The sequence below is a fragment of the Bufo bufo genome, chromosome 7, assembly GCF_905171765.1.
Source record: "Bufo bufo chromosome 7, aBufBuf1.1, whole genome shotgun sequence".
Classification (NCBI taxonomy): Eukaryota; Metazoa; Chordata; class Amphibia; order Anura; family Bufonidae; genus Bufo; species Bufo bufo.
Genome location: NC_053395.1, coordinates 170,696,655 through 170,721,343, shown reverse-complemented (window position 1 = coordinate 170,721,343; position 24,689 = coordinate 170,696,655). Strand labels below are relative to the sequence as shown.

Sequence of the window (24,689 nt, the reverse complement as noted above, 5' to 3'; positions counted from 1 at the left end):
TTTCATCGTCCCTTATTGCCTTGCAGCAAATATCTGGTCTCAGCGCTTTGCAATGCAGAGGGTGAAACCCACAGCCAATCTGCAACAGAAAGTCCACCGTAGAAAATCCTTCCCATCCACATGATGCTCAGTTCTAGCTCCTACCTTACTGATTGCATCTTGCTGCGTCTCGTAGTCCTTTTTGGTTTCTAAGATTTTCTTGACGAGACTACCTGAAAAACATGGAATACAAAGTTAAAATCAGCAATTATTGAATGAACGTTAATACGCAAAGAGGAATCTCCCAGAGAAAGAGAGAGCTGTCTCGCTAGCGCCACCTTCTGGCAGTGGCTCCCTGTGAGTCAAAGTCTGACTTTTTAGCAAGCCTTGGGACATGACGAGGAAAAATAGCATTGTCACTAAGTTTCCATACACAGCTGGTCCCCCTAAGCTGCATCCAAGGCGTCTTACTCAGCCAGCCAGAATCCAACTCATAAGGGGCAAGAACCCCAAAACAGCGGTCTGCGGATGGATATTTGGCTTGGCTATTTTCCCTTGTCACGTTCCAAGGCTTATTAAAAAGTCAGACTTTGACTGGAACCACTTCCAAGAGGTGGCGCTAGCAAGATGGTTCTCCTTCACTGGGCAATACATCTTGGCACATTTGCAATGATCCATGGTAAAATAATAAGTCTACATACCATGGAGCAGTTGAATGAACATTAGGATGGGAATTTAAGACATTACCAAACATCTAGCACCAGGGCTATTCAGCTTCCAAATGTTATTCTGACTCAAATATTTGATGGTAAATGAAAGTCTGTGGCCAAATTTATTGGGAGAATTTAGCCAGTTTTTTTGCCTTCAAAAGTTTATTGCATTTTGCACAAAATATGATGTATTTTCCATTTTTTTCTTTGCCCTTCCATGGCCCGACATAATAAAGGGGTCGTCTCACTTCAGCAAATGGCATTTATCCTGTAGACAAAGTTAATACAAGGCGCTTACTAATGTATTGTGATCATCCATATTGCTTCCTTTGCTGGCTGGATACATTTTTCCATTACATTATACACTGCTCGTTTCCAGGGGTTATGGCCACTGCTGCGGCGTAGATACGAAGTGGCAGGGCTGCTGCACGTGTGTGGTTATGCACGCTCCCATGGTCCCGGCCACCAGAGGCGGCACTTAGAGCCCTCTCTGTGGGCACCCGAACCCTGAAAAAAGTCTATGGTGTACCAATATGCCTTAGACTTTTCCTGCCATTCATCAGCGCAGGGCGCACTATGAACAGCGCAGGCAGCGCAATGAATGTAGGAAGGCTATTATAGCTAAACGATAAAGTACATGGAAGATATACTATATTGGACTGTAGTATTCAGGTTAAATTGCCGTGTTGGCACTTTGTGATAAATAAGTGGGTTTTGGGTTGCAGTTTGGGCACTCGGGCTCTAAAAGGTTCGCCATCACTGTCCTATAGTGTACAAGCACGACCACCACTGCTGGATTGCAGGGTGGTCGTCACCCCTGCATACGAGCAGTGTATAATGTGATGGAAAAATGAATCAAGCCAGCAAAAGAGGCAATATGGACAAATCACAATACATTAGTAAGTGCCTTGTTTTGAAGTAAACCTGTCACGTTAAATATGGTGTTTGGATGGCAGACAGTATGGTATAGAGCAGGGAGGAGCAGTATATATTGATATATAGTTTTATGGGAAAATATTCAGTAAAACTTGTAATTTATACATTTATGTTCCTGCTCATTCTGGGCTTTGAAGTCCAGGAGGCGGTCCTATCAGTGATTGACAGCCACCCCTCTATGACACTGTATACAGAGAGAGCTGTCAGTCACTAATAGGACCGCCTCCTGGACTTCAAAGCTCAGAATGAGCAGGAATTTAAATGTATAAATTACAAGTTTTACAGAATTTTTTTTCTCCATAAAACTATATACCAATATATACTGCTCCTCCTGCTGTATACCATGCTGCCTGTAGCTTACATTGCATTTTCCTAGTGACGGGTTCCCTTTAAGTGAGACAACCCCTTAGATATTGGAAGTTTTTTTTTTTTTGCGTTTTTATTTTTCATCCCTGTCTTCATATAACCTTAACTTTTTTTTTTCTGTTCACATAGTCCAATGAGGGCTTGTTTTTGCGAGACAAGTTGTACATTTTAATGCTACTATTTATTATGGCATACAATGTAGTAAAAAAATTCCATATGGCGTGGAATTGGAGAAAAAACACAATTCCACCAGTGTTTTACGGGTTTTTCCCCCTACAGAGTTCCCTATGCAGCAAAACTGACCTATGCCCTTCATTCTCTGTGTCAGTACTATTACAACAATACCACATATATATATATATATATATAGTTCTTTTTTTTGTGTTTTAATACTGAAATATTTTTTTTAGAAAATGATCTTTTTTTCATCGCCATATTCTGACCTCCATAACTTTTTGTATAGTTACGTCTACCAAGCTGTGTGTGTGGGGGGGGGGGGGGGGGGGGGATGATCTGTAGTTTTTAATACCATTTTGAAGTGTGAGACTTTTATCACATTTTATTACATTTTTGGGGGTGAAGCATTGAAAACAAAAATAGTGAATCAGCCATTTAGACTTTTTTTTTTTACTATATGGGCTAACTTTTAATATTTTGATAGTACAGGCGTTTCTGACATTTTTTTTAGCCCCTCTAGGAGGCTACTATATTCAGTAATTTTTAGTTTATACTGTAGTTACATAGAACTACAGTATAAGCTCAATTTGCAGTTATCCTTTGCTGGCCTGCCACCTGCAGCTCTAATACGCTGGTCTCTTCAGAGAGACTCAGCATATTCGAAGAAAGGACCGGCTTCCCCAATCACCGCACAGGAGAATGTGCTTCCGGGTTTTTCGTTATTTAGATGCCGTGGTCACATTTGATTAATTAAAAAAACATTATTGCTCTTCAAGTTTCATGATATGTCAAAATACAGTACCTTACAGCAAGGTATACAGCACTTTACCAAGAAATAACCGTGTATTCAAATACAACTACTGTCTCGCAGTTTAGGTGGACAGCCATGTCTTGGTAGGTTTGCAGTTGCCATCCAATGATGGATTGAACAGTGCTCCATGAGATGTTCAGAGTTTGGAATTTTTATTAAATTTTTTTTTTATATTCTAACTTTACTTTACACTTCGCCACAACTTTATCCCTGACCTGTCTGGTGTGTTCCTTGGTTTTCATTATGCTGTTTGAAAACTAAGAAATCTCTGAGGCCTTCACATAACAGCTGTAGTTATACTGAGAATAAATCACACACATGTGGACTCTATTTACTAATTAGGTGACTTCTGAAGGCAATTGATCACATTAGATTTTATTTAGGAGTATCAGAGTACAGGGGGCTGAATACAAGTGTATACCACACTTTTCACATTTATATTTATTAAAAAGTTTGAAAACCATTAATCATTTATCTTTTCACTCCACACATACTTGCTACTTTGTGTTTGTCTATCAGATAAAATACATTTAATTTTGTGGGTGTAACGTGAAAAAATGTGGAAAAGTTCAATGGGCGTGAATACTTTTTCAAGGCACTGTATGTTTGACACTGATCTTTCCTTCACTCCCTATACTCAACCGCTTGCCTACTCATGCCACCTGCATATCAAAAACATCTCATAGAATCCACCCCCTTCTTACTATGGAAGCAACAAAAACGCTCATTGTTGCCCTGAGCCACTCCAGTCTTGATTACTGTAACTCATTACTAATTGGCCTCCTCCTCACCAGACTTTCCCCTCTCCAATCTATCCTGAATGCAGCTAGGATCATTTATCTGTCTAGCCGCTGCTCCAATGCCTCCACCCTGTGCAGGACAGTACTGGATTCAATTTAAACTTCTCATTCTCACCCAGAAAGCTCTCCACAGTGCTGCACCCCCTACATCTCTTCCCTCATCTCAGTCTACCACCCTACCCATGCTCTCCGTTCAGCTAATGACTTATGACTAACATTCACTATATTCCAAACCTCTAACTCCTGTCTCAAAGACTTCTCCTGAGTAGAGATGAGCGAACTTCTGTTTTAAGTTCGGCGTCTAAAGTTCGGCTTCCGGTTAGCGGAGGATCCCGATATGGATTCCGAATTCCGTTGTGGTCCGTGGTAGCGGAATCAATAATGGCCATTATTGATTCTGCTACCACGGACCACAACGGAATTCGGAATCCATATCGGGATCCTCCGCTAACCGGAAGCCTAACTTTAGACGCCGAACTTAAAACAGAAGTTCGCTCATCTCTACTCCTGAGCTGCACTAATTCTCCGGAATACCTTACCCTAAGAAATTAGGCTAATTCACAACATCCACAGTTTTAGGCGCTTGTTAAAAACACATGTTTTTAGGTCTATCGCATCCCTAATCTTACTCCCTTCATCATCAAAAATCCAAACCCAGCTCACTCAGAAGCACTACAAATTTCGACCGATGGCTGGCGTATGCAGCCTTATATCCACTCCCCTATTTTGTAAAGATGGCCGGACCATTGTACAAAACAAGCACTTTTACCTCCTGTGTCACCCCTATCTCCTCATAGATTGTAAGCTCTTAAGATCAGGGCCCCCGCTCCTCTTGTTTTAATTGTTGACTTGTTTGTTGCTATGTTACTTATGACTCAGTTTGTACATGAACCCCCTGATTGTAAAGTGCTGTAGAATATGTTGGCGCTATATAAATAAAGAAAAGTTATAACTTACCGTGTTTCTCATCTCCGGTGAGATCCAGCTCTGGCTCCTGAAAAAGAGAAGCCCGTTGAGACTTTTCCATGTGATCTACCGCACGGCACAGCTTTACTGTCTATGGCACTTACTAGCTCCATTTTGGGCATCTCTGATAACTGAGGAGAAGCTTCTTCCACCACAAACTCACTGTCGTCGTCGTCATCTTTCCGCTTGTCAACAATGACGTTGGATACACCTTTTCCACTGCTGACCCTATGTAAAGACATGGACATAAATCAGCAGGCGCAAGTACTTTAACAAATCGTTACTTTCTACAACACCGTGGAAGACCACCACCTCCAGTGGCATAGTGGCAGAAGATGTACAACAGAGGTAGAAGACAGAACTGGGCCCCTGATGCTGCATGAATGAGCAGCACCACTGTATACTGTGCATATGTAGTTGCTGTGATGGGTCAAGCACAATATAATTATAGACATGTATACTGTAATATTAGTGTTTCTCTACTCAAAACCTCAACTGCATTAGAAGTCATGTTTTCTAATGCTTCATATTACACAGATAAATTATTATCAGTGCATCAGATATTGCTATAGGTGTTAGATCATACAATATAGTATCTACACCGTATGATATATTTGCTTATGGCAGAGGATAGTTAGGCCTAGGGTAAAGCTTTTGCACTGGAGCCCAAGAACTTCAAGCCTCATCTCCGTCACCAACCCACCTTTCTGGAGCAACTACTTCTGCGCTGGCCTCACGTCTGACTCTTGGTGGTGCAGGTCGGGCACTTCCAGGTCGAGGGATTTTTCTACAACAGATAAAAGTATAATGATAAATGACAAATCATCTGATCGACCGATTTAGGCCCCTTGCAGACGAGCGTTCCTCCCGCAGCGAGTCCGCATCGCAGCTCCCGGCCTGACCTCCCAGCACTGACTGGATTCACATAGCATTATATTGATTTATGATGCTATGTAACCCTTACAGTGCTGGAATGTATTGGATAACACTGGAAGCATTATGCCAGTATTATCCAATACATTCCAGAACTGTAAGGGTTACATAGCATCATAAATCAATATAATGCTATGTGACCCCCGGCAGCGCTGGGAGGTCAGGCGGACTCGCTGCGGGAGGAACGCGCGTCTGCAAGGGGCCTTAGAATATACAGATTGCAGGTCACTAGGGAATTACCTCTGCGCAGCAATGTTTGTATCAGCAACATCATGGCTTTCTGAATGATGCAACTCTGTAGTTCCACCTTCTAAATGAAGAAACAGAAATCACCCCCCATTCAATGGTCACAGACGATAAATACTGTCCTAGCAACATACACAGGATAAGAAATTATAGAGAAACAGCTTTTTACATTCCCTGCCATTGAAAACTATAATTATTGACAAGGTAACATGACATCCTACTGTCCATGCGTGTTCAGATGGACACTTAGGTGTAGACATTTCACAAACGAACATACTTTTAACATATTCCTGTTTTCAAAGTGATTCAATGTATTCAGCTGAAAGCTGCCTCGTTTTCATTGACCCCTATATATCACATCAATGAAATTGTGCAGCACAGAACTTTGAAGAATAAACATGCTAGGAGCACTTTACTGCCATTATAGCAACTTTAAAGGGGTATTCCCAACATGAACTGTCATGGCATATTCACAGAATATGCCTTAAAGCACATAGGTGCAGGTCCTTGAATTGGGACTTGTATCTGTCAAACATTTACGGAATATCCTGTGGATAGTCCATAAAACATCCAAGATGGGAATAACTGTTTAATATATTCAAAATAATTGTGGGGTAGTAGTAGTCACTGCATTGACAAATTGTGAAACGGGTATTCCAAGACTTTCATACTGATGGTCTATCCTCAGGATAGGCCATCAATATGTGATCATGGGAGTCCCGACTCCCAGCAACCCTGATGATCAGGTATTGGATGAGGCCGCGGTGCTGTAGCTCTGTTGTGCGCCAAAGCCTCTTTACAGCTTGCCAAACAGAGCGCCATCAATTGGATAGTGGCTGTGCTTGGCACTGCAGCTTAGACTGGAGGTTCTGCAGTTCTGGAGGTTCTGTTTTTTGTCCTGGTAAACTGAGAACCTTTAAAGGGGTTGTCCTGGATTGGGGATTGGTGTAATAGTACTAGAGTGACATACATATTACATACATGCATGTCCTACCTTTGCCACATATTTCTGAAGCCCCATTTTCATATAGGATATTCTGAGCCGGAAGTGACTGTTTTCTTATACTCGGGGACGTACCGAGTCTCGTGCAGGAGCGCTGAAGCCTCTTCTTCCGGCTGCTCAGGGAGCCCGGTGACGTCACCGGCCCTGATAGGCGGGCTTTAGCGCTGCTCTAGCCAGTAAAATGGCTAGGGCACGCTAAAGCCCGCCCATCATAGTCACCAAACACACTGCCTCCGCCCGGCAGTGTGTTATTGTAAACAAAAGAGCCTTTGCCCTGCGCGATTTAGAGCAGGGCAAAGGAGAGCATCGGAGCATGAACTGCTCCGATGCTCAAGTCAGGGTGGCTGCCGGGGTGAAAATGGAGGTTTGTCCGGGTTCAGCTCTGAACCCGGACAACTCCTTTAACCTGAATGGAACCGAGCTGCACCTAGGCCAAGTGACTGATGAACGTGACATCACAGGTGACATTGCTCACTAAAGCGGACCGGCAGGGGTGCCAGGAGTTGGACCCCCACCGATCATATATTGATGGCCTATCCCGAGGATACGTCTTCAATATGAAAATCTCAGAAAACCCCTTTAATAACCTTCTTTAGTAAAAACACTTTTCTCCTCCAAAAGGGGAGGACACGACAAGTTTTCTTCCAGACGATAATGTGCTTGTATACTGAGCATGTGAATACTACCAAATAAAGGATCTTACCTTCATCACTGGCGGCCCCTCCTGTAAAAGGGAGAAACGGTAAAGATCACAATGCGGTCACTCTGAGCTGAGATTGTAGTTACAGAACTCTACACAACACATAGCCGGTCATTAGAAGCTACAATGTAAAAAAACTGGAAACACTATACCAACATGTTATAGCTGCAGCAATGTAAACATATAATTCTGTGTTTTTCTGGGAGCATACCGGTAAATGCATAAAAGCAGCTATGCCTCAGTACGCAGGCCATCCTCAAGCTACAGAAGAGGCCTTTATTTTGCTTACGCAGAAAAATCAGAAATCATGCAGAAAACAGCTTATATATCTATAAATATATATATATTTTTTTATTTTATGCTCTTCTATAGTGGTGCTATGTTCCGCATCGCTTTACAGACATTGGCATTACGCTGTCCCCAATGGTGCTCACAATCTAAGGTCCCTATTAGTATGTCTTTGGAGTACCGGGAGGAAACCCCGGGTAGAACATACAAGCTCCATGCAGATGTTGTCCTTGGTCGGATTCCAACCTAGGACCCCAGCGCTGCAAGGCACCAGTGCTAACCACCGAGCCACAATGCAAAACATTTTATTTCTGAGTTATTTCTCATTTAAAGAGGGCCTGTCCCCTCTCCTGACATGTCTGTTTTAGCAACAACATGCATCCCCCATGTAATAACAATTCTGGATCACCTATTCTTATGACTGTGTTGTGCCATTCCTTTATTATTCCTGCTAGACGTTATGAATGAACTACCAGCAGTTTGCAATGAGGGTCCAGCTGGATGTTAGCAGCTGTGGATGTGTCACTGCCCAATATAACATTATCTAATCAGTACTCCCAGCAGTAGACTGTGCAGGGACACACCCCAATTGGAAGCACCCAGCTGGATCTTCATTGCAAACTACTTGTGATTCCTTCATAATTTCAATATCTTGTGACACAGAGTCATAAGAATAGAGGCTACGGAATTGTTATTACATGGGGGGGGGGAGGGGTGGAAGTAGTTACTAAAACAGACATATCAGGAGAGGTGACAGCGCCTCTTAAAGGGGTTGTCCGGGATAAAAAAAAATACTTTACTCACTATTACTAGCCGAGTCAAGGTTCCCCCGAAGTTTTTAGGTATTTTTTACACTTCTGCACGGCTCCTACGGTCCCCAACAGATTGTTGACATTGATGTTTATGTGTGTGAGGACTTCCTGCTGCACTGCGGGTTCCAGCGCAGCGCGGCATCTCCTGGTTTTAACTGTCTATCAACTCGTCCCTGCACCCGCCCGCCTCATACATATTCCGCCTCCTGCCGCACATCGTCCACTTCTCCATGTATCCGCCCCCCTGATTCTCCAGCCTTCTGCCCCATTAGCCTGTATTTTACATGGAAGGAGTTTTCTATGCTTAGAAGCATAGTGATCTGCCTCCTTCATTCATTCATTAGAAAGCTCCATGCCCGGTGACGTCACGGGACCGGAGGGGCGTGGCTTAGCGCAATGTCTGCCCGCCTAGTTACCGCCCCTCCGTGCGCTCTGCATAATTACTTAGGCTGACGGTGACGTCGTCGGGCTCCCTGCGAAGCGGAAGAAGAAGCTTCGCTCGCCTGCAAGGGACCCGGTACGTCACTGAGTATAAGTAAATAGGCACCTCCGGCTAAGAATTTGCTATATCAAAACGGGGCTTCAGAAATGTGTGGCAAAGGTAGGACATACATGTGTGTAATATGTATGTCACTCTAGTACACTTACACCAATCTCCCCAATCCCGGACACCCCCTTTAAAGAAATTGAATGTACAGGTAACATTCTGATAAGGTGTGGTGCATGGTTGAAATTCATTTGGTCCTGCAGGTCTGAATAGGAGACGGGGCATACTTTAGTTCAGCTCCTGGAAAATTGATTAAAGGAGTTTGGGTCTATTCTGTAATCATGGAGGTACGGAGACATTTTCATACCATGAAGATCGACTGCTAATGGAAAAGGCTATGTTTTGCAGTCCATAAAAATCTACCACTCGCGATTTGCCCTTTTTGCCCAACCTTACCTTCACCACTAGGTTTTGCTGGTCGTCTCTCTCGCAGTTTTGAGGCTGATGGTCGTGAGGATTTGGACTGGGCAGGGACCTTCTAAAAATGAATTCAAATTGAAAATTGTTAAAATGTAACAAATAATGAATACTATAATAATTTGGAGACATATATATATAGAGGAACTGGGAAACTGCAAATGCATAAGTAAGGATATAGTGGCCTAAAGCAGCGGACAGTATACCTCATCTCCGGCATGAGAGGACTCCATGGACAATGCAAAGACAAGCACAATTATTACAATTACAAGATGTAGTCATGATAACCACAGTCACACATTGCTAATCACTACTAATTACTATCAGATGAACGGCAAAGCAATACCATCCATTCCATGGTAATCACCAGACTACCATGAGAGCCTGCATATTGTACTGGCGAGAGGTTTCTCAGTATGGAGTTGTACTGTTTCCCTCTTCCCAATTAACATCAATGTTTAATGATGAACATCTAAAACCAGCAGCAAAAATTTCCTTTAACAAGAGTTGAATATTTATGCCGCAATAAACTTTTATCTGTGACCGAGGGCCCTGATTACAACCAAAACTGCTAATAAAATCCTACACCAAGTCTCCCGGGGGCAGTAGGGAATATTGGTGCAACCTACGATGAACATTACAGATGGTGGACGCAGTGCTTCTCTACATTACCTCCTTCTGTGGGATGACTTTGTCTTCTCCTGAAGGGACCTCGGAAGTTTTCCTTGTAGAATCCTCTGATGCTTTATGCTGTAAAAGAGAGATACGTTTCTCAGATCTCTGAGGAGCAGCTAAAGAGGTTTTCCAGGTTCTAGATATTGATGACCAATCCTTAGGAGAAGTCATCAGAATCAGACTGGTGGGTGTCCGACACCCTTCCTAATCTCAGCTGTTTGCAGCAGGAGCCAGAACTAACACAAAGAAAGAAGCTGGAGGCACAGCTCTGTCTACGGGGTGGTGGCTGTGCAAGGTTACAACACCAGACCATCCTAAGGATAGGCCATCAGTATCTAAAATGCAGAAAACCCTTTTTACAGAGCTTATGACACAGGATCATTTGGAGAAGTAAACCTCAAACAGGCCACTTAAAGGGATTGGCCTATCTGATACATTGGGGAGCATATCGCTAGGCTATGCCCTCAATGTCTGATAGGTGCGGGTCGCACCTATCTCTAGAACAGAGCCCTCAAAGTCAAGGAGTGTGGACAACTCCATTTATTTCCGCCAAAAATAGCCGAGCACGTGTCTATTTCTGTCAGCCCCATAGAAGTAAATGGAAAGGTTGCGCTTGTGCTGTGCACTTCCCATTAATCTTTATAGGACTTCCGAGAATAGCCGAGCGCAGCGCTGGTTATTTTCAGCAGTTCCCTAGGAATGAATGGAGGGCGGCTGCCTATGTGCGGTCTGCTCTCCTTCACTTTGCGGGCTCTGTTCTAGAGATAGGTACAGGTACCAGAGGAAGGACCAGCACCTATCAGACACTGCAGGCATATTGCTATCGCAATGTCCAAAGTGGGACAACCCCCAGGCATAGATTCCACCATGTCATGGACATGTAGTCCTGTGTGCTTCTCGGAAATGGATAAAACTCTTTTCACATCACATTTGTCCCCTTAGTTTGGCATGCATGCCGGATAAAGGTCCTGGCGTAGGTCAAAATTATCCATTCACCCAACAGAGGCCAAAGAAGGCTGGTATACATTTGTTTGCTGTATAGAAAGCATAGTCAACCACCCTTTTGTATAAAGAGTCATTCTGCAAAAAATGTATTAATTTACGCATTTTTTTTTTATATTTCAGCCTATGAGTGACATGTGATACCGCATGAGTACACAGTGGCATATGTTGGAGTATATCGGAGGTGTAGGTCAGGAAATAATCCTGGAATATACATCTAATAGAAGGCTTAGATGTGAAGAACTGGTGCGTGGTGCAGAAAAACTCTCTGGAAATCTGACATTTATTTGTGAGTTGCCTGATCACGTGGATCATCAGATGAAATGGTATATCCCATATTCGTATCTGATCTGAAGACAAGAAATTATTTCTGCCCGCACCTTAAGTACACACAAATGGATGGTGCCAGGAAATAATGTAATCTCTGGTGTCTACCTATAGCAGGGATCAGCAACCTCTGGCACTCAGCTGTTCAGAAACTACAACTCCCAGAATGCTTTATTCACTTCTATTGGAGTTAGAACAACAAAGCATGGTGGGAGTTGTAGTTTCACAGCAGCTGGAGTGCCGAAGGTGGCTGATCCCTGACCTATAGGCTTCATTCACTATGAAATCCATCACAGGAGCTGTCTGACTCTTATCTGTGAATTCCTGAGAGCTCATCAGCACTTTGGAGCCCCTTTTAGGCATCTTTCACACATCCGTATTTTGGTCAGTGATGGTGTGCCAAAACCAGGTGCGGGTCAAAAATACAGAGCAGGTGCAGATCTTTTCATCATACATTATCTCTTGGAAGGCTCCACCCCTGGTTTTGGCTCACAATCACTGATCAAACACGGACCTGTAAAAGAGGCCTTAGTTTGCCCGATTACCGTGCGGTTTATAAGCAATAAGCGTTTAAGCTCCAGATAATTGGCTCACATAATCGAGCAATCGATCAGCCGAGGAACGAGCAGCTGATGGCATCTTTCATCAGGATAAAAGATGCCCAGTTATCGGTGGCACATCTCCTTGCGTAATGTTCTGCCAATAATGAACAGAACAGAATGAGGGAGGAACGACTGCGGTACCAATCTGAGTCCATGAGGAGACATGAAGTACAGAGGGGATGGACAGGACAGACTGTGGTAATCAAGACTTTATAAAAGTGCTGCTGCTCATTAGTCACATCCCCATCTCCTCTTTGTACTTCATGTCTCCTCATGAACTGCATTCCAGGGATCTCAAGTCTCCCGGAGGTTCAGGGAGTCTCCCGCTATTAGATAGCGGCTCCCTGACACCCGCACGTGAGACAATATATCCCGGAAAGGTTTATCTCAGTCAGATAGCAGAGCAGAGAGATAAGAGAAGTGACAGGACAGAGTTTAGATTACAGGTTGAATTAACCCTTTAGTGTCAAATTGGCTTCTCAAGGAGATATATATGTTGAAGGCATCCCTTCTTCTGTCTCATTCAGTAGCTATAGAACTATTGAGAGAGATGCATTTTTTTTAAAAATAAATACATTTACACATTTAACCCTCCATTTTAATTATATTATTTACCCCAGTGTTGAATTCATACCCCCTGGATGCTTTAATCATATATATATATATATATAAATATGATAATTTGGGGCAGGGTAATGAGCCCAGTCCTCCACACCATAGAGCAAAGTGTGCAGATACTGCATATGTTTGGAAAATGTAATAAAAAGTTAATAAAATGTAATAAAAAAAAAAAAAAAAAGAAAGCCTCCCTGAAATGAGAAGTGCACCTCCCTGAAATGAGTTTTTGCAGTTTGGGATGTCTGCCATTCCTACAGAGATTCCGCTGAAGTTCTTATCAGCTGTATTTGGGATCGTAAGCCCTGACAAGTAGAGCAGGCAGCTCTTTGGGTCCGTGTTGTGAAGTAACTTGTCCTCCTATGTGATTAGTACAGGTTCTGTGTGTACTAATAGGACGACGCCCATTTTATTTCCCCTAATGATTGCTCCCTAGACATAATGAGCCATTATAACTAATTGAAGGTATTTGGGAATATATTTGTAATAAAGTAATATTTAAGTATTTTCAGCAATTTTACTGTATTACCGTAATTACCAGTGAACACCTTTAAGGGACATTCACTCACACACACACACACACACGGGGGGGGGGGGTTTCTGTTAAAAACTGATACACTGTCAGTGGCCATTTTTCATCCATGTGTGCATTCATTTTCTGACCTGTCTATTTCATTGGCTTTTTTTTTTAACCCCTCAAAAAATGGTCTTGTGAATAGCCCCACAGACGCAATGGTTCTGAAAACGGCAACGTCATGTGAATGCACCCTGACACTGCAAAATGGCAGAAGCAGGATGAAATGTACAGTGGGACTTCATGATTAAGGTCTATGGACAGAACTGCTGTTGCATTCTGGTCATTCAATAAAAAAAAAAAAAACGTGATCAAAAGGTTTCTTTCAGAAGAGAGATGAAACAGAAAACGATAATCAAAGGTTTGCCTTTCATCATTGATTTTATAGCAAAAAGTGAACATTCAAAATGAGACATCGATAAAATGGTCCAAAGGCATAAAGACTGTATAATGAAGTAGTGCACTATATGGGGTTAATACTTAGGAAAAATGTATTGACATCCTATTTAAAAACCATAAAACCTCCTACATGATCGCACAAAGACAGCGCACAATGGCTAGCAATGTCTGCGACACCTCCTGAGGAAGCCGAGTAGAGCCGAGTAGAGGCACTAGGGCACACGGTCGTACACAGTTTGGCTGTTTACCCTGAAAATGCAGAGCAATCTGCAGGCAGCATGTTATAGAGCAGGACGAGCTGAGCAGATTGATGCGTAATACTCTGCCCTTCTGTGCTTAGGAGTCCAGTGGGTGGTCCTACAATGACCGACAGCCTCCCCCGTGTGAGTGCACACAAAGCAATCCGTCACTGATCGGGACCATCCACTCGACTCCTAAGCATAGAAAGGGCAGAGCTTTAAATGTATAAATTACAAGTTTTCCTTAATCTTTTCCCATAAAACTCTATATCAGAATGTCATGTTATCCTGCTCTATAACCTGCTGCCTGCAGATTGCTCTGCATTTTCAAAGTGACAGGTATGCTATAAAGGAGTCTTCTGGTAATTTCATGTTATCCCAAACAGGACAGAGGACTTTTAGATAAGTAGGTGTCCATCCACTGGGCCCCCTATGAAAACAGGGGCCCTGTACTCTGGCATGGTCCCCCAAAGTGAACAGAGCAGCAGTTTGTGCACCGGCACTCCATTTATCTCTAGGGGACCTGCTGGAGTTAGAGTACAGATCTCCGTTATTTACAGCAGGTCCCATAGAGATGTATGCATATGTCCAACCTGCTACTCCATTCATTTTGGGGGGCCCTGCATGGTAAAGGGCCCCCATTCTCATAACCTGTGGGGATCCCAGGGGTAGGACCACCACCTGTGTAATAGTTAGCCCCTATCCTGTGGAGTACCCCTTTAAGTAAATATTGTTTGCTTGGGGCTGCCTGCTTAGCCAATCAGTGGCCTCAGCAGTGACCTACCGCAGTCAGTCCCGAGGCGCATAGAGACCAGAGGGGAACAGGTACGTGTAGGAAAACAGGCGTGGTGAATAATGCTCGTTTAACCCACTCTGCTCGATGTAGAAAAAGTATAATCCCACTGGACAAGCTTTTAAAAAAAGGGATGCATTTCTGTACTGATGGGCCCATAAAGCAACAGGCTAAACTATCAAGTTATTCCAGTGCTTCTGATGCCCGTGTGCCATCTCACAGACGCAGAGATTATTTACTATTGGTAGCTCCCAGCGTTACCTTGCGTTCCGTCTTTTCTTCATCTTGCGGTTTTTCCCCTCTTCCCGTCTGGTAATCATTATCCCTTCCACGTTCTTTCCTTCTTTCCCTCTCAGGGTCTCTCTCCCTTTTGCGCTCTTTATCCCTTTCTCGGGTTCGTGCTTTTTCTTGCTCGCGGTCCCTACTACGCTCCCCACGGTCACTGTCTCTGTCGCGACTGCGATGTTCGGAGTCCTTCTCTTTGTCCGGGTTTCTTTCCTGCTCCCTGTCTCGCTCTCTTGCTTTCTCTCTCGTTCTGTCCTTCTCTTTTCCGTGACTCCCATCACTTTGTCTTTCCCTGCCTTTCTCTCGCTCAGATGTTTCTTTACTTCTTTCTTTATCCTTATCAGACCGGGACTCTCTCGCTCTGTTCTTTTCTTTCTCATTTTTTTCTCCCTCTCGCAAGCCATCTCTCTCTGTCTCCCCATTTCTCTCCCTTTCCTTTTTTCTTTCCCTCTCTTTTTTCTCGTCCTCTTTGAGTTGTCTGTCCTTCCTATCTCTGCTTCCACTTCGTTCTCTGATTTCAGTTTCTCTTTTGTCCTAAAAGGTAGAACAAAAAAAGACTTAACAACAGACATTTTCTCAAAATGAAATGGTAATTTTTTTCTGAAGAAAGCAAAAGCACATTAATGTCTGTTTAAAAGCCATGGCAGGACAACTCCACCTGATATACAAGTACGCTATTCCATGTACACTGCATCAAAAGACAAATATCATACAAAAGTAATGCTGTCCTTGTACGCCAAAAGGTCCATAGATTTTGGCCACTGCATTTGGTTTACACTTTTCAAGAGTGCCGCCAAACTATGCAACTGTATGCCACTGAAAAGGAAAATAAATACGGTATGTATGTTGTGCAGTTTAGGCAAGTTTGGAGATATACAACAGGAGTATCTCCTGTACGTTTCGGACTGCCCCACCAGAGGACCACAGGTGCCTCTGGGGGGCCCGGGCTCTGATAATATAGTGGGCCCAAAAGCCCAGTAGAAGTAAAGCCCTTTGGAGCTGCCTCTGAAGCCAATCACGTACCACTAGGGTCTATTTCTTTGAATCAAAACCTATTAGACTTTATTAAAGGGGTTGTCCAGGTTCAGAGCTGAACCCAGACATACCCTTATTTTCACCCAGGCAGCCCCCCTGATGTTGGCATCGGAGCATCTCATGCATCGATGCGCTCCCTTGCCCTGCGCTAGATCGCGCAGGGCACGGGCTCTTTTGTTTTCAATAACACACTGCCAGGCGGAAACTTCCGCCCGGCAGTGTGTTCGGTGACGCCACCGGCTCAGATGGGCGTGCTGTAGCGCTGCCCTAGCCGTTTTACTGGCTAGGGCAGCACTAAAGCCCGCCCATCAGTGCCGGTGATGTCACCAGGCTTCCTGGCAGCCCCATGGAGAGCTCCGGTACGTCACCAGAACTCTTGAAAATGCCTTTGCCTTGCACGATTTAGCGCAGGGCAAAGGAGAGCATCGGAGCATGAACTGCTCCAATGCTCAAGTCAGGGGGGCTGCTGCGGTGAAAATGGAGGGATGTCCGGGTTCAGCTCTGAACCCAGACAACCCCTTTAATAATATACGGTTTGGGCGCCCAGAATGATTTCCTCTGGTGGACACTAGGAACGCCAGTCCTACACTGCTCCTGTATACCTCCAACGGAAGGCTCCGATGTAAACTGTGGTATAATCATACAGTGGCATATATCACTCACCACTGTATAAAGTATTGTGCCCGGTAAACATTTTTTACTGGATGCATCTGTATTGAATTGTGTAGTCTTTAAAACATATGCCATAAGGATACTCTTTTAGCATACGTCAGGTTATTGGGGCCCTACAATCGGACATATTTAGCATAGTTGCCAGCATAGTCAAACTGATATAGAGTGTTTGACTATACCCTTCAGTATAGCGGAGTATAATCTGATAATCCAAGAGCATCCGACGTATTCTTTTTCAATATAATAAACGCACATCTGTAATGTGAACAGAGCTTTATAGAGGCATGTGCTGCTGTGTCACGGGGGACATACCGGTACTTTCATAAACACAGTGACAATTTTTCACCATAAAGTGTCAGATGTCCTTATACTCTGATTAATCAATGATTCTCTACAGTCCCATCAATGCCAGTAAGGCACAGTGAGCTGTGGAGATCACACAGCAACGCTTGCTAACCGCCACAGCGTGGGTAAATGTCCAAGCTGCGGGGACAGAAGGAATGACCGTGGATGGACTAACGCCGCTAATGTAGGTGATGAAGGTACTGGCACGGGTGCATGTCTTAGACTTTCTTACGCTGGGCACGTTTGTGGTGACCATCTTGAAAGGAGTTCCCATCACCGCTAGATATTTCCGTCGTTCTGCTCCGTTACAGGTCTCCAGATACGGCACATAACTGACCCAAACTGAGCTGAACAGATTCCACTGACTACAATTGAGTCCATTCAGTTTCTGTTCAGAATCCCGAACCGAAACTGAACGCAGGACTTTTTTGTCCGGTCATTTGACGGAATCTGCGACAAAGGTCCCAAACGGAGCCTCCATCGCTGATGTGAACTTGGCCTTGGGAGTAGAAAAGAGACAGCCTGACCGGAACAGATCTCTTTAATTGTTCTTAATCTGCACACACAAAAAAATTACGTCAGTGACGCCATCTTACTTCTTTCTCCTTGTGACTTTTCCTCTCTTCATCCTTTGCTTCCCTGTTCTCTTTGTCCTGAGATTTGGAACTTGATGGCGGCTTGCCTTTAAGGTCCACTTTGTCTCCTGACAATATCCTCTTCACTGCATCATCGCTGGAAAGCTGGTTTAGAAAAAAAAATTAAAAAAAATTAGTGTGACTACAAGAATTACTTTGGAAATTAATCTGTTGGTCTTAAATAAAACTGAAGAATGCAGATTATTATTGCTACAAGTATTGTATTAAATCTTTTATGAATATTAGTATTAGAGAGGACCTTCAAGTATAAGCCAGAGCAAAGTGTGGTTGAAAAGAATCTCTCTAGTTTTCTGAAGGACCTAGCACAGTGGTGGCGAACCTTTGGCACGGGTGCCAGAGGCGGCACACCGAGCCCTCTCTGTGGGCACCCACCCCTGGAAAAAGTCTACAGTGTACCAATATGCCTTAGACTTCTCCTGGCATTCATCAGCGCAGGGCGTACTATGAACGGCACAGGCTGTTATAGATAAGTGATAAAGTACATGGAATATATACTATAGGACTGTAGTATTCTGGTTAAATTGCCGTGTCGGCACTTTGCAATAAATAAGAGGGTTTTAGGTTGCAGTTTGGGCACTCGGTCTCTAAAAGGTTCGACATCACTGACCTAGCATGTTCAATTTTCTAGGAGATCTTTCAAACTAATTATTTCTAAAAAGTTTGTTTCTGCTCACAGCACATCAGAGCCTTCTCTCAGATGACTAGATCAGTAATCTTGCCCAATGTTAAAGGGGATGTGAAATGAAAAGTATACATTTTCCAAACCAGCACCTGGATCTGAATACTTTTGTAATTGCATGTAATTAAAAATGTAGTATACCCACTGAGCTATTCAATAACATAGATCTGTATAGCGTGCTCGCTTCATGTCTGTCTGTCTGTTACAATCACGCCAATCTGGCATCAATAACATTTAGGCTCCTGATGAGGTGGTTTCACCAGAAACGTGTCGAGCCAGCGTTGATCCATAGACAATGTGAGCAGACGAATTGAATACGTATTAGGCGGCGTCAGTTCTATTTTAACGTGGACCAACAGTGAGGGGGTTCAGCATTGCAGTGGGGGTGTTGGAGGATAGGGAGTCTGCTTAGGTATTACGCTGAAGAGCAGTGTTTACCATCAGTTATCAATCACATCCTAGACCTGAACCCGGCCTCCGCACTTTAGATATTATACAGGAGCTACAGACTTAAATATCATAGGTAAACATAGAATGTGTCGGCAGATAAGAACCATTTGGCCCATCTAGTCTGCCCAATATACTGAATACTATGGATAGCCCCTGGCCCTATCTTATATGAAGGATGGCCTTATGCCTATCCCATGCATGCTTAAACTCCTTCACTGTATTTGCAGCTACCACTTCTGCAGGAAGGCTATTCCATGCATCCACTACTCTCTCAGTAAAGTAATACTTCCTGATATTACTTTTAAACCTTTGCCCCTCTAATTTAAAACTGTGTCCTCTTGTGGTAGTTTTTCTTCTTTTAAATATGCTCTCCTCCTTTACCGAGTTGATTCCCTTTATGTATTTAAAAGTTTCTATCATATCCCCTCTGTCTCGTCTTTCTTCCAAGCTATACATGTTAAGGTCCTTTAACCTTTCCTGGTAAGTTTTATCCTGCAATCCATGTACTAGTTTAGTAGCTCTTCTCTGAACTCTCTCTAGAGTATCTATATCCTTCTGGAGATATGGCCTCCAGTACTGCGCACAATACTCCAAGTGAGGTCTCACCAGTGTTCTGTACAGCGGCATAAGCACTTCACTCTTTCTACTGCTTATACCTCTCCCTATACATCCAAGCATTCTGCTGGCATTTCGTGCTGCTCTATTACATTGTCTTCCCACCTTTAAGTCTTCTGAAATAATTACTCCTAAATCCCTTTCCTCAGATACTGAGGTCAGGACTGTGTGAAATATTCTATATTCTGCCCTTGGGTTTTTACGCCCCAGGTGCATTATCTTGCACTTATCCACATTAAATTTCAGTTGCCAGAGTTCTGACCATTCTTCTAGTTTTCCTAAATTCTTTTCCATTTGGCGTTTCCCTCCAGGAACATCAACCTTGTTACATATCTTTGTGTCATCAGCAAAAAGACAAACCTTACCATCGAGGCCTTTTGCAATATCACTTATGAAGATATTAAACAAAATTGGTCCCAGTACAGATCCCTGTGGAACCCCACTGGTAACATGACCTTGTTTTGAATGTTCTCCATTGACTACCACCCTCTGTTGTCTGTCACTCAGCCACTGCCTAATCCACTCAACAATATGGGAGTCCATGCTCAATGACTGCAGTTTATTGATAAGTCTTCTATGTGGGACAGTGTCAAAAGCATTACTAAAATCTAGATATGCGATGTCTACTGCACCTCCACCGTCTATTATTTTAGTCACCCAGTCAAAAAAAATCTATAAGATTTGTTTGACATGATCTCCCTGAAGTAAACCCATGTTGTTTTTCATCTTGCAATCCATGGGATTTTAGATGTTCCACAATCTTATCCTTTAATAGGGTTTCCATTAATTTGCCTACTATTGATGTCAGACTCACTGGTCTATAGTTGCTCGATTCCTCCCTACTACCTTTCTTGTGAATGGGCACGACATTTGCCAATTTCTAATCTTCCGGGACGACTCCTGTTACTAATGATTGGTTAAATAAATCTGTTAGCGGTTTTGCCAGCTCACCACTAAGCTCTTTTAATAATTTTGGGTGTATCTCATCAGGCCCCTGTGACTTATTTGTCTTCACCTTAGACAGCAAACTTAGAACATCTTCTACCACAGTCAGACCTACTGTGTGCACTATAGGCCGCTCCCAGTTGAATATATAGGAGCTAATGTACCTGTGTATACACATAGGTACTCAGCTAGATCAGTAAACAGCACCGTGATAGCTCCGAAGTATGGTATTGTGTGTCTATAGTATATCTTAAGTGTAGTTTCCCCCAATTTTAAGTCGAGTAACAGAATAAAGTTGGTTTGTTATCCTATGGATTTGCCAGACACTTACTTTATTCAAACAGCATTTTCCTATGGCTTGTAGGAATTCATTGGTCTTCTCCGGTTCATGTCCCGCCACAACACGAGCTGGCTTGACAGTAAGAGGCTCCCCGGTGACCAGAATGACCACATCTATGGCCTTCTGTAAGAAGCTGATTTTGGCATCTTTATCCTGTGATTCAAGAACAAGGCAAAAATGACTTGAGGTGATGCATGTCAATTACACAGACTCTGGAAGTGACCGGGCTCATTAGAAAGGATTCTTCACTACGGGCTCCAGTGCTGACCAGGAAACCTTAGAGACAATCAAATATGTAATACGAAATCCAGAGGATGAAAACCAGCTGTAACAGGGAGGACTGCAACAACTACTGCTCACTGGAGCAAAACAGCTCTCCTCCAGAGGGAAGAACACAGACTCTCTACTGTCACCTATAGGTAGGAATAGGTAAGTCAATATCTGACATATTAAAGGTTGTGTAGTGGTATAAAAAATGGATAACCTAATCCAACGGATAGATCATCAAAATCAGATGAGAGGGGTCCGGCTACTGACTCCCCCGCCAATCAGCTGTTTGCTCGTGTCCTCATTAATATTAAAGGGGTTGTCCGAGTTATGAAAAAATTTTTGAGATATATATATATATATATATATATATCTCACTGTAAATATATAACTAAGCAAGTTTTAGGTAAAAAAAATATTATATTTCCTCATTTCCGTGGTTCTCTTCTGGCTCTTTGTTTACCTGCAATAACAACAATCTCTGTGGATACAAGTGCTGCCCTGAGTGACATGTCTGCCTGCTGGGAGACTCTGCAGCATGCTATATGTGTAGGACTATAAGTCCCAGCTGTACAATGACACTGCTGATACACACAGTATCTTCCCCCTACCTGTTTTTGTGCAGAACTCCTCTAGTCTGTGAGCTCCTGTGCCCAGCATTTGTCTCCTCACTGCCTGCAGCTACTCAGTAAAGGCTTCAGCCCTGCATCTGTGCAGGTGAAGGGGTTAATGTTTTTCCTTAAGAATCCAGGGAGAGAGCAATAAGCAGCAGCCTGCAGTGCAGGGGGGCGTGGCCAGCACAGTGACGTCTGGTGTACAGACACAGATCTGCTCTCTCAGGCTTGTGCACAAAACATCATCAGAGCAGGGAGAGAGGTTGACATCACAGGTCATGTGACCCTCAGTGAAATCTGAGAAACTAGCAACTGGAGATAAAGTAAGTGAATTGTAAAGTCCTTACATTTGCCTAGTTAGAAACATACAAAGAACAACCCCTTTAACTGCATTCAGTAGTCATCAATGTTACGCCACAGCACAACCCCTTCGAGGGTGATGGCCCACATCAAGTAATTGTTCTGGAAGAAGATCCGCTCATTTCACATGTACAGGTGAAACTCGAAAAATTAGAACATCGTACAAAAGTCCATTTATTTCAGTAAAGCAAATGAAAAGGAATTGCATTAATGCAGCTTAAAATTAGACTTTTGTGAAAAGGTTCAATATTCTAGGCTCAAAGTGTCACACTCCAGTCAGCTAATTAATCCATACCCCCTGAACAAAGGGTACCTCAAAATTGTGACTTTGGGGTTTCATAAGCTGTAAGCCATAATCATTTAAATTATAACAACTAAAGACTTGAAACATCTCGCTTTGCCTGTAATGAGTCTATCTCATATGTTAGTTTCACCTTTTAAGTTGCATTACTGAAATAAATGAACTTTGCACGATATTAAATTTTTTTCGAGTTTCACCTGTAGATCTAATTCATTGTGGATTTTGATGCGGATTTCATTCATTGCATGGAGGACAGCAGCTGGACAGGGTCCCAAGGAAGGTGCTGACAGTCACTGCGATGACCTTAGTCTAACAGGCCTGCGGATTACTACAGCTTAAATCCGGGCAGCCTGCCCCGCACCTGAGCCAAGATTATACATCATCATATACTGCACAGACAACATTGTATCCCCCCCCTCCTCAATATTATCACTAAGTAATAACAGACAGGGATGGACAAAGGATGACATATTGCAACACAGTTGTATATATATATATATATATATATATATATATATACACACACACACATACATACACACACAGTATATATATTATATATATATATATATATATATAAAAATATATACACATACATACACACACAGTATATATATATATATATATATATATATATATATATATATATATATACATACAGTGGGGGAAATAATTATTTGACCCCTCACTGATTTTGTAAGTTTGTCCAATGACAAAGAAATGAAAAGTCTCAGAACAGTATCATTTCAATGGTAGGTTTATTGTAACAGTGGCAGATAGCACATCAAAAGGAAAATCGAAAAAATAACTTTAAATAAAAGATAGCAACTGATTTGCATTTCATTGAGTGAAATAAGTATTTGAACCCCTACCAACCATTAAGAGTTCTGGCTCCCACAGAGTGGTTAGACACTTCTACTCAATTAGTCACCCTCATTAACCCCTTAAGGACCGGGCTCATTTTCACCTTAAGGACCAGGCTCATTTTCACCTTAAGGACCAGGCCATTTTTTGCAAATCTGACCAGTGTCACTTTAAGTGCTCATAACTTTAAAACGCTTTGACTTACCCAGGCCGTTCTGAGATTGTTTTTTCGTCACATATTGTACTTCATGACACTGCTAAAATTGGGTCAAAAAAGTTAATTTTTTTGCATAAAAAAATACAATTTTTACCGTAAATTTTGAAAAATTAGCAAATTTCAAATTTTCAGTTTCTCTACCTCTGTAATACATAGTAATACCCCCAAAAATTGTGATGACTTTACATTCCCCATATGTCTACTTCATGCTTGAATTGTTTTGGGAATGATATTTTATTTTTTGGGGATGTTACAAGGCTTAGAAGTTTAGAAGCAAATTTTGAAATTTTCAGAAATCTTCAAAATCCCACTTTTTATGGACCAGTTCAGGTTTGAAGTCATATTGTGAGGCTTAGATAATAGAAACCTCCCAAAAATGACCCCATTCTAGAAACTACACCCCTCAAGGTATTCAAAACTGTTTTTTCAAACTTTGTTAACCCTTTAGGTGTTCCACAAGAGTTAATGGCAGATGGAGAAACAATTTTGAAATTTATATTTTTTGGAAAATTTTCCAATATAATCAATTTTTTCCAGGAGTAAAACAAGGGTTAACTGCCAAACAACACTCAAAATGGGTTGCCCTGATTCTGTAGTTTGCAAAAACACCCCATATGTGGTCGTAAACTACTGTTTGGCCGAACGGTAGCACATAGAAGGAGGGGAACACCATATGGGTTTTGGAAGGCAGATTTGGCAGGACTGGTTTTGTTTATACCATGTCCCATTTGAAGCCCCCTGTTGCACCCCTAGAATAGAAATTTCAAAAAAGTGACTCCATCTAAGAAAGTACACCCCTCAAGGTATTCAAAACTGGGTTTACAAACTTTGTTAACCCTTTAGGTGTTCCACAAGAGTTAATGGCAGATGGAGAAACAATTTTGAAATTTCTATTTTTTGGAAAATTTTCCAATATAATCAATTTTTTCCAGGAGTAAAACAAGGGTTAACTGCCAAACAACACTCAAAATGGGTTGCCCTGATTCTGTAGTTTGCAAAAACACCCCATATGTGGTCGTAAACTACTGTTTGGCCGAACGGTAGCACATAGAAGGAGGGGAACACCATATGGGTTTTGGAAGGCAGATTTGGCAGGACTGGTTTTGTTTATACCATGTCCCATTTGA

The 24,689-nt window shown here is 42.6% G+C and overlaps 1 protein-coding gene across 2 annotated transcripts in view; it reads right to left on the bottom strand.

The window, feature by feature from the left end:
* Nucleotides 1–24,689, bottom strand: part of TRAF3IP1 (TRAF3 interacting protein 1) — a 53,808-nt gene that overhangs the window by 14,772 nt on the left and 14,347 nt on the right. The window contains exons 3-13 of one of the 2 annotated variants that reach the window (XM_040440748.1): nt 20,931–21,092; nt 17,851–17,994; nt 15,179–15,736; nt 10,364–10,441; nt 9,671–9,752; nt 7,631–7,651; nt 5,919–5,988; nt 5,449–5,532; nt 4,850–4,973; nt 4,737–4,773; nt 145–212 (exon numbers count right to left, since the gene is read on the bottom strand). In XM_040440748.1, coding sequence (XP_040296682.1) covers nt 145–212; nt 4,737–4,773; nt 4,850–4,973; nt 5,449–5,532; nt 5,919–5,988; nt 7,631–7,651; nt 9,671–9,752; nt 10,364–10,441; nt 15,179–15,736; nt 17,851–17,994; nt 20,931–21,092 — 1,428 coding nt within the window. The remainder of the gene's footprint in view (nt 1–144; nt 213–4,736; nt 4,774–4,849; nt 4,974–5,448; nt 5,533–5,918; nt 5,989–7,630; nt 7,652–9,670; nt 9,753–10,363; nt 10,442–15,178; nt 15,737–17,850; nt 17,995–20,930; nt 21,093–24,689) is intronic. The other variant, XM_040440750.1, reaches the window with a different exon arrangement.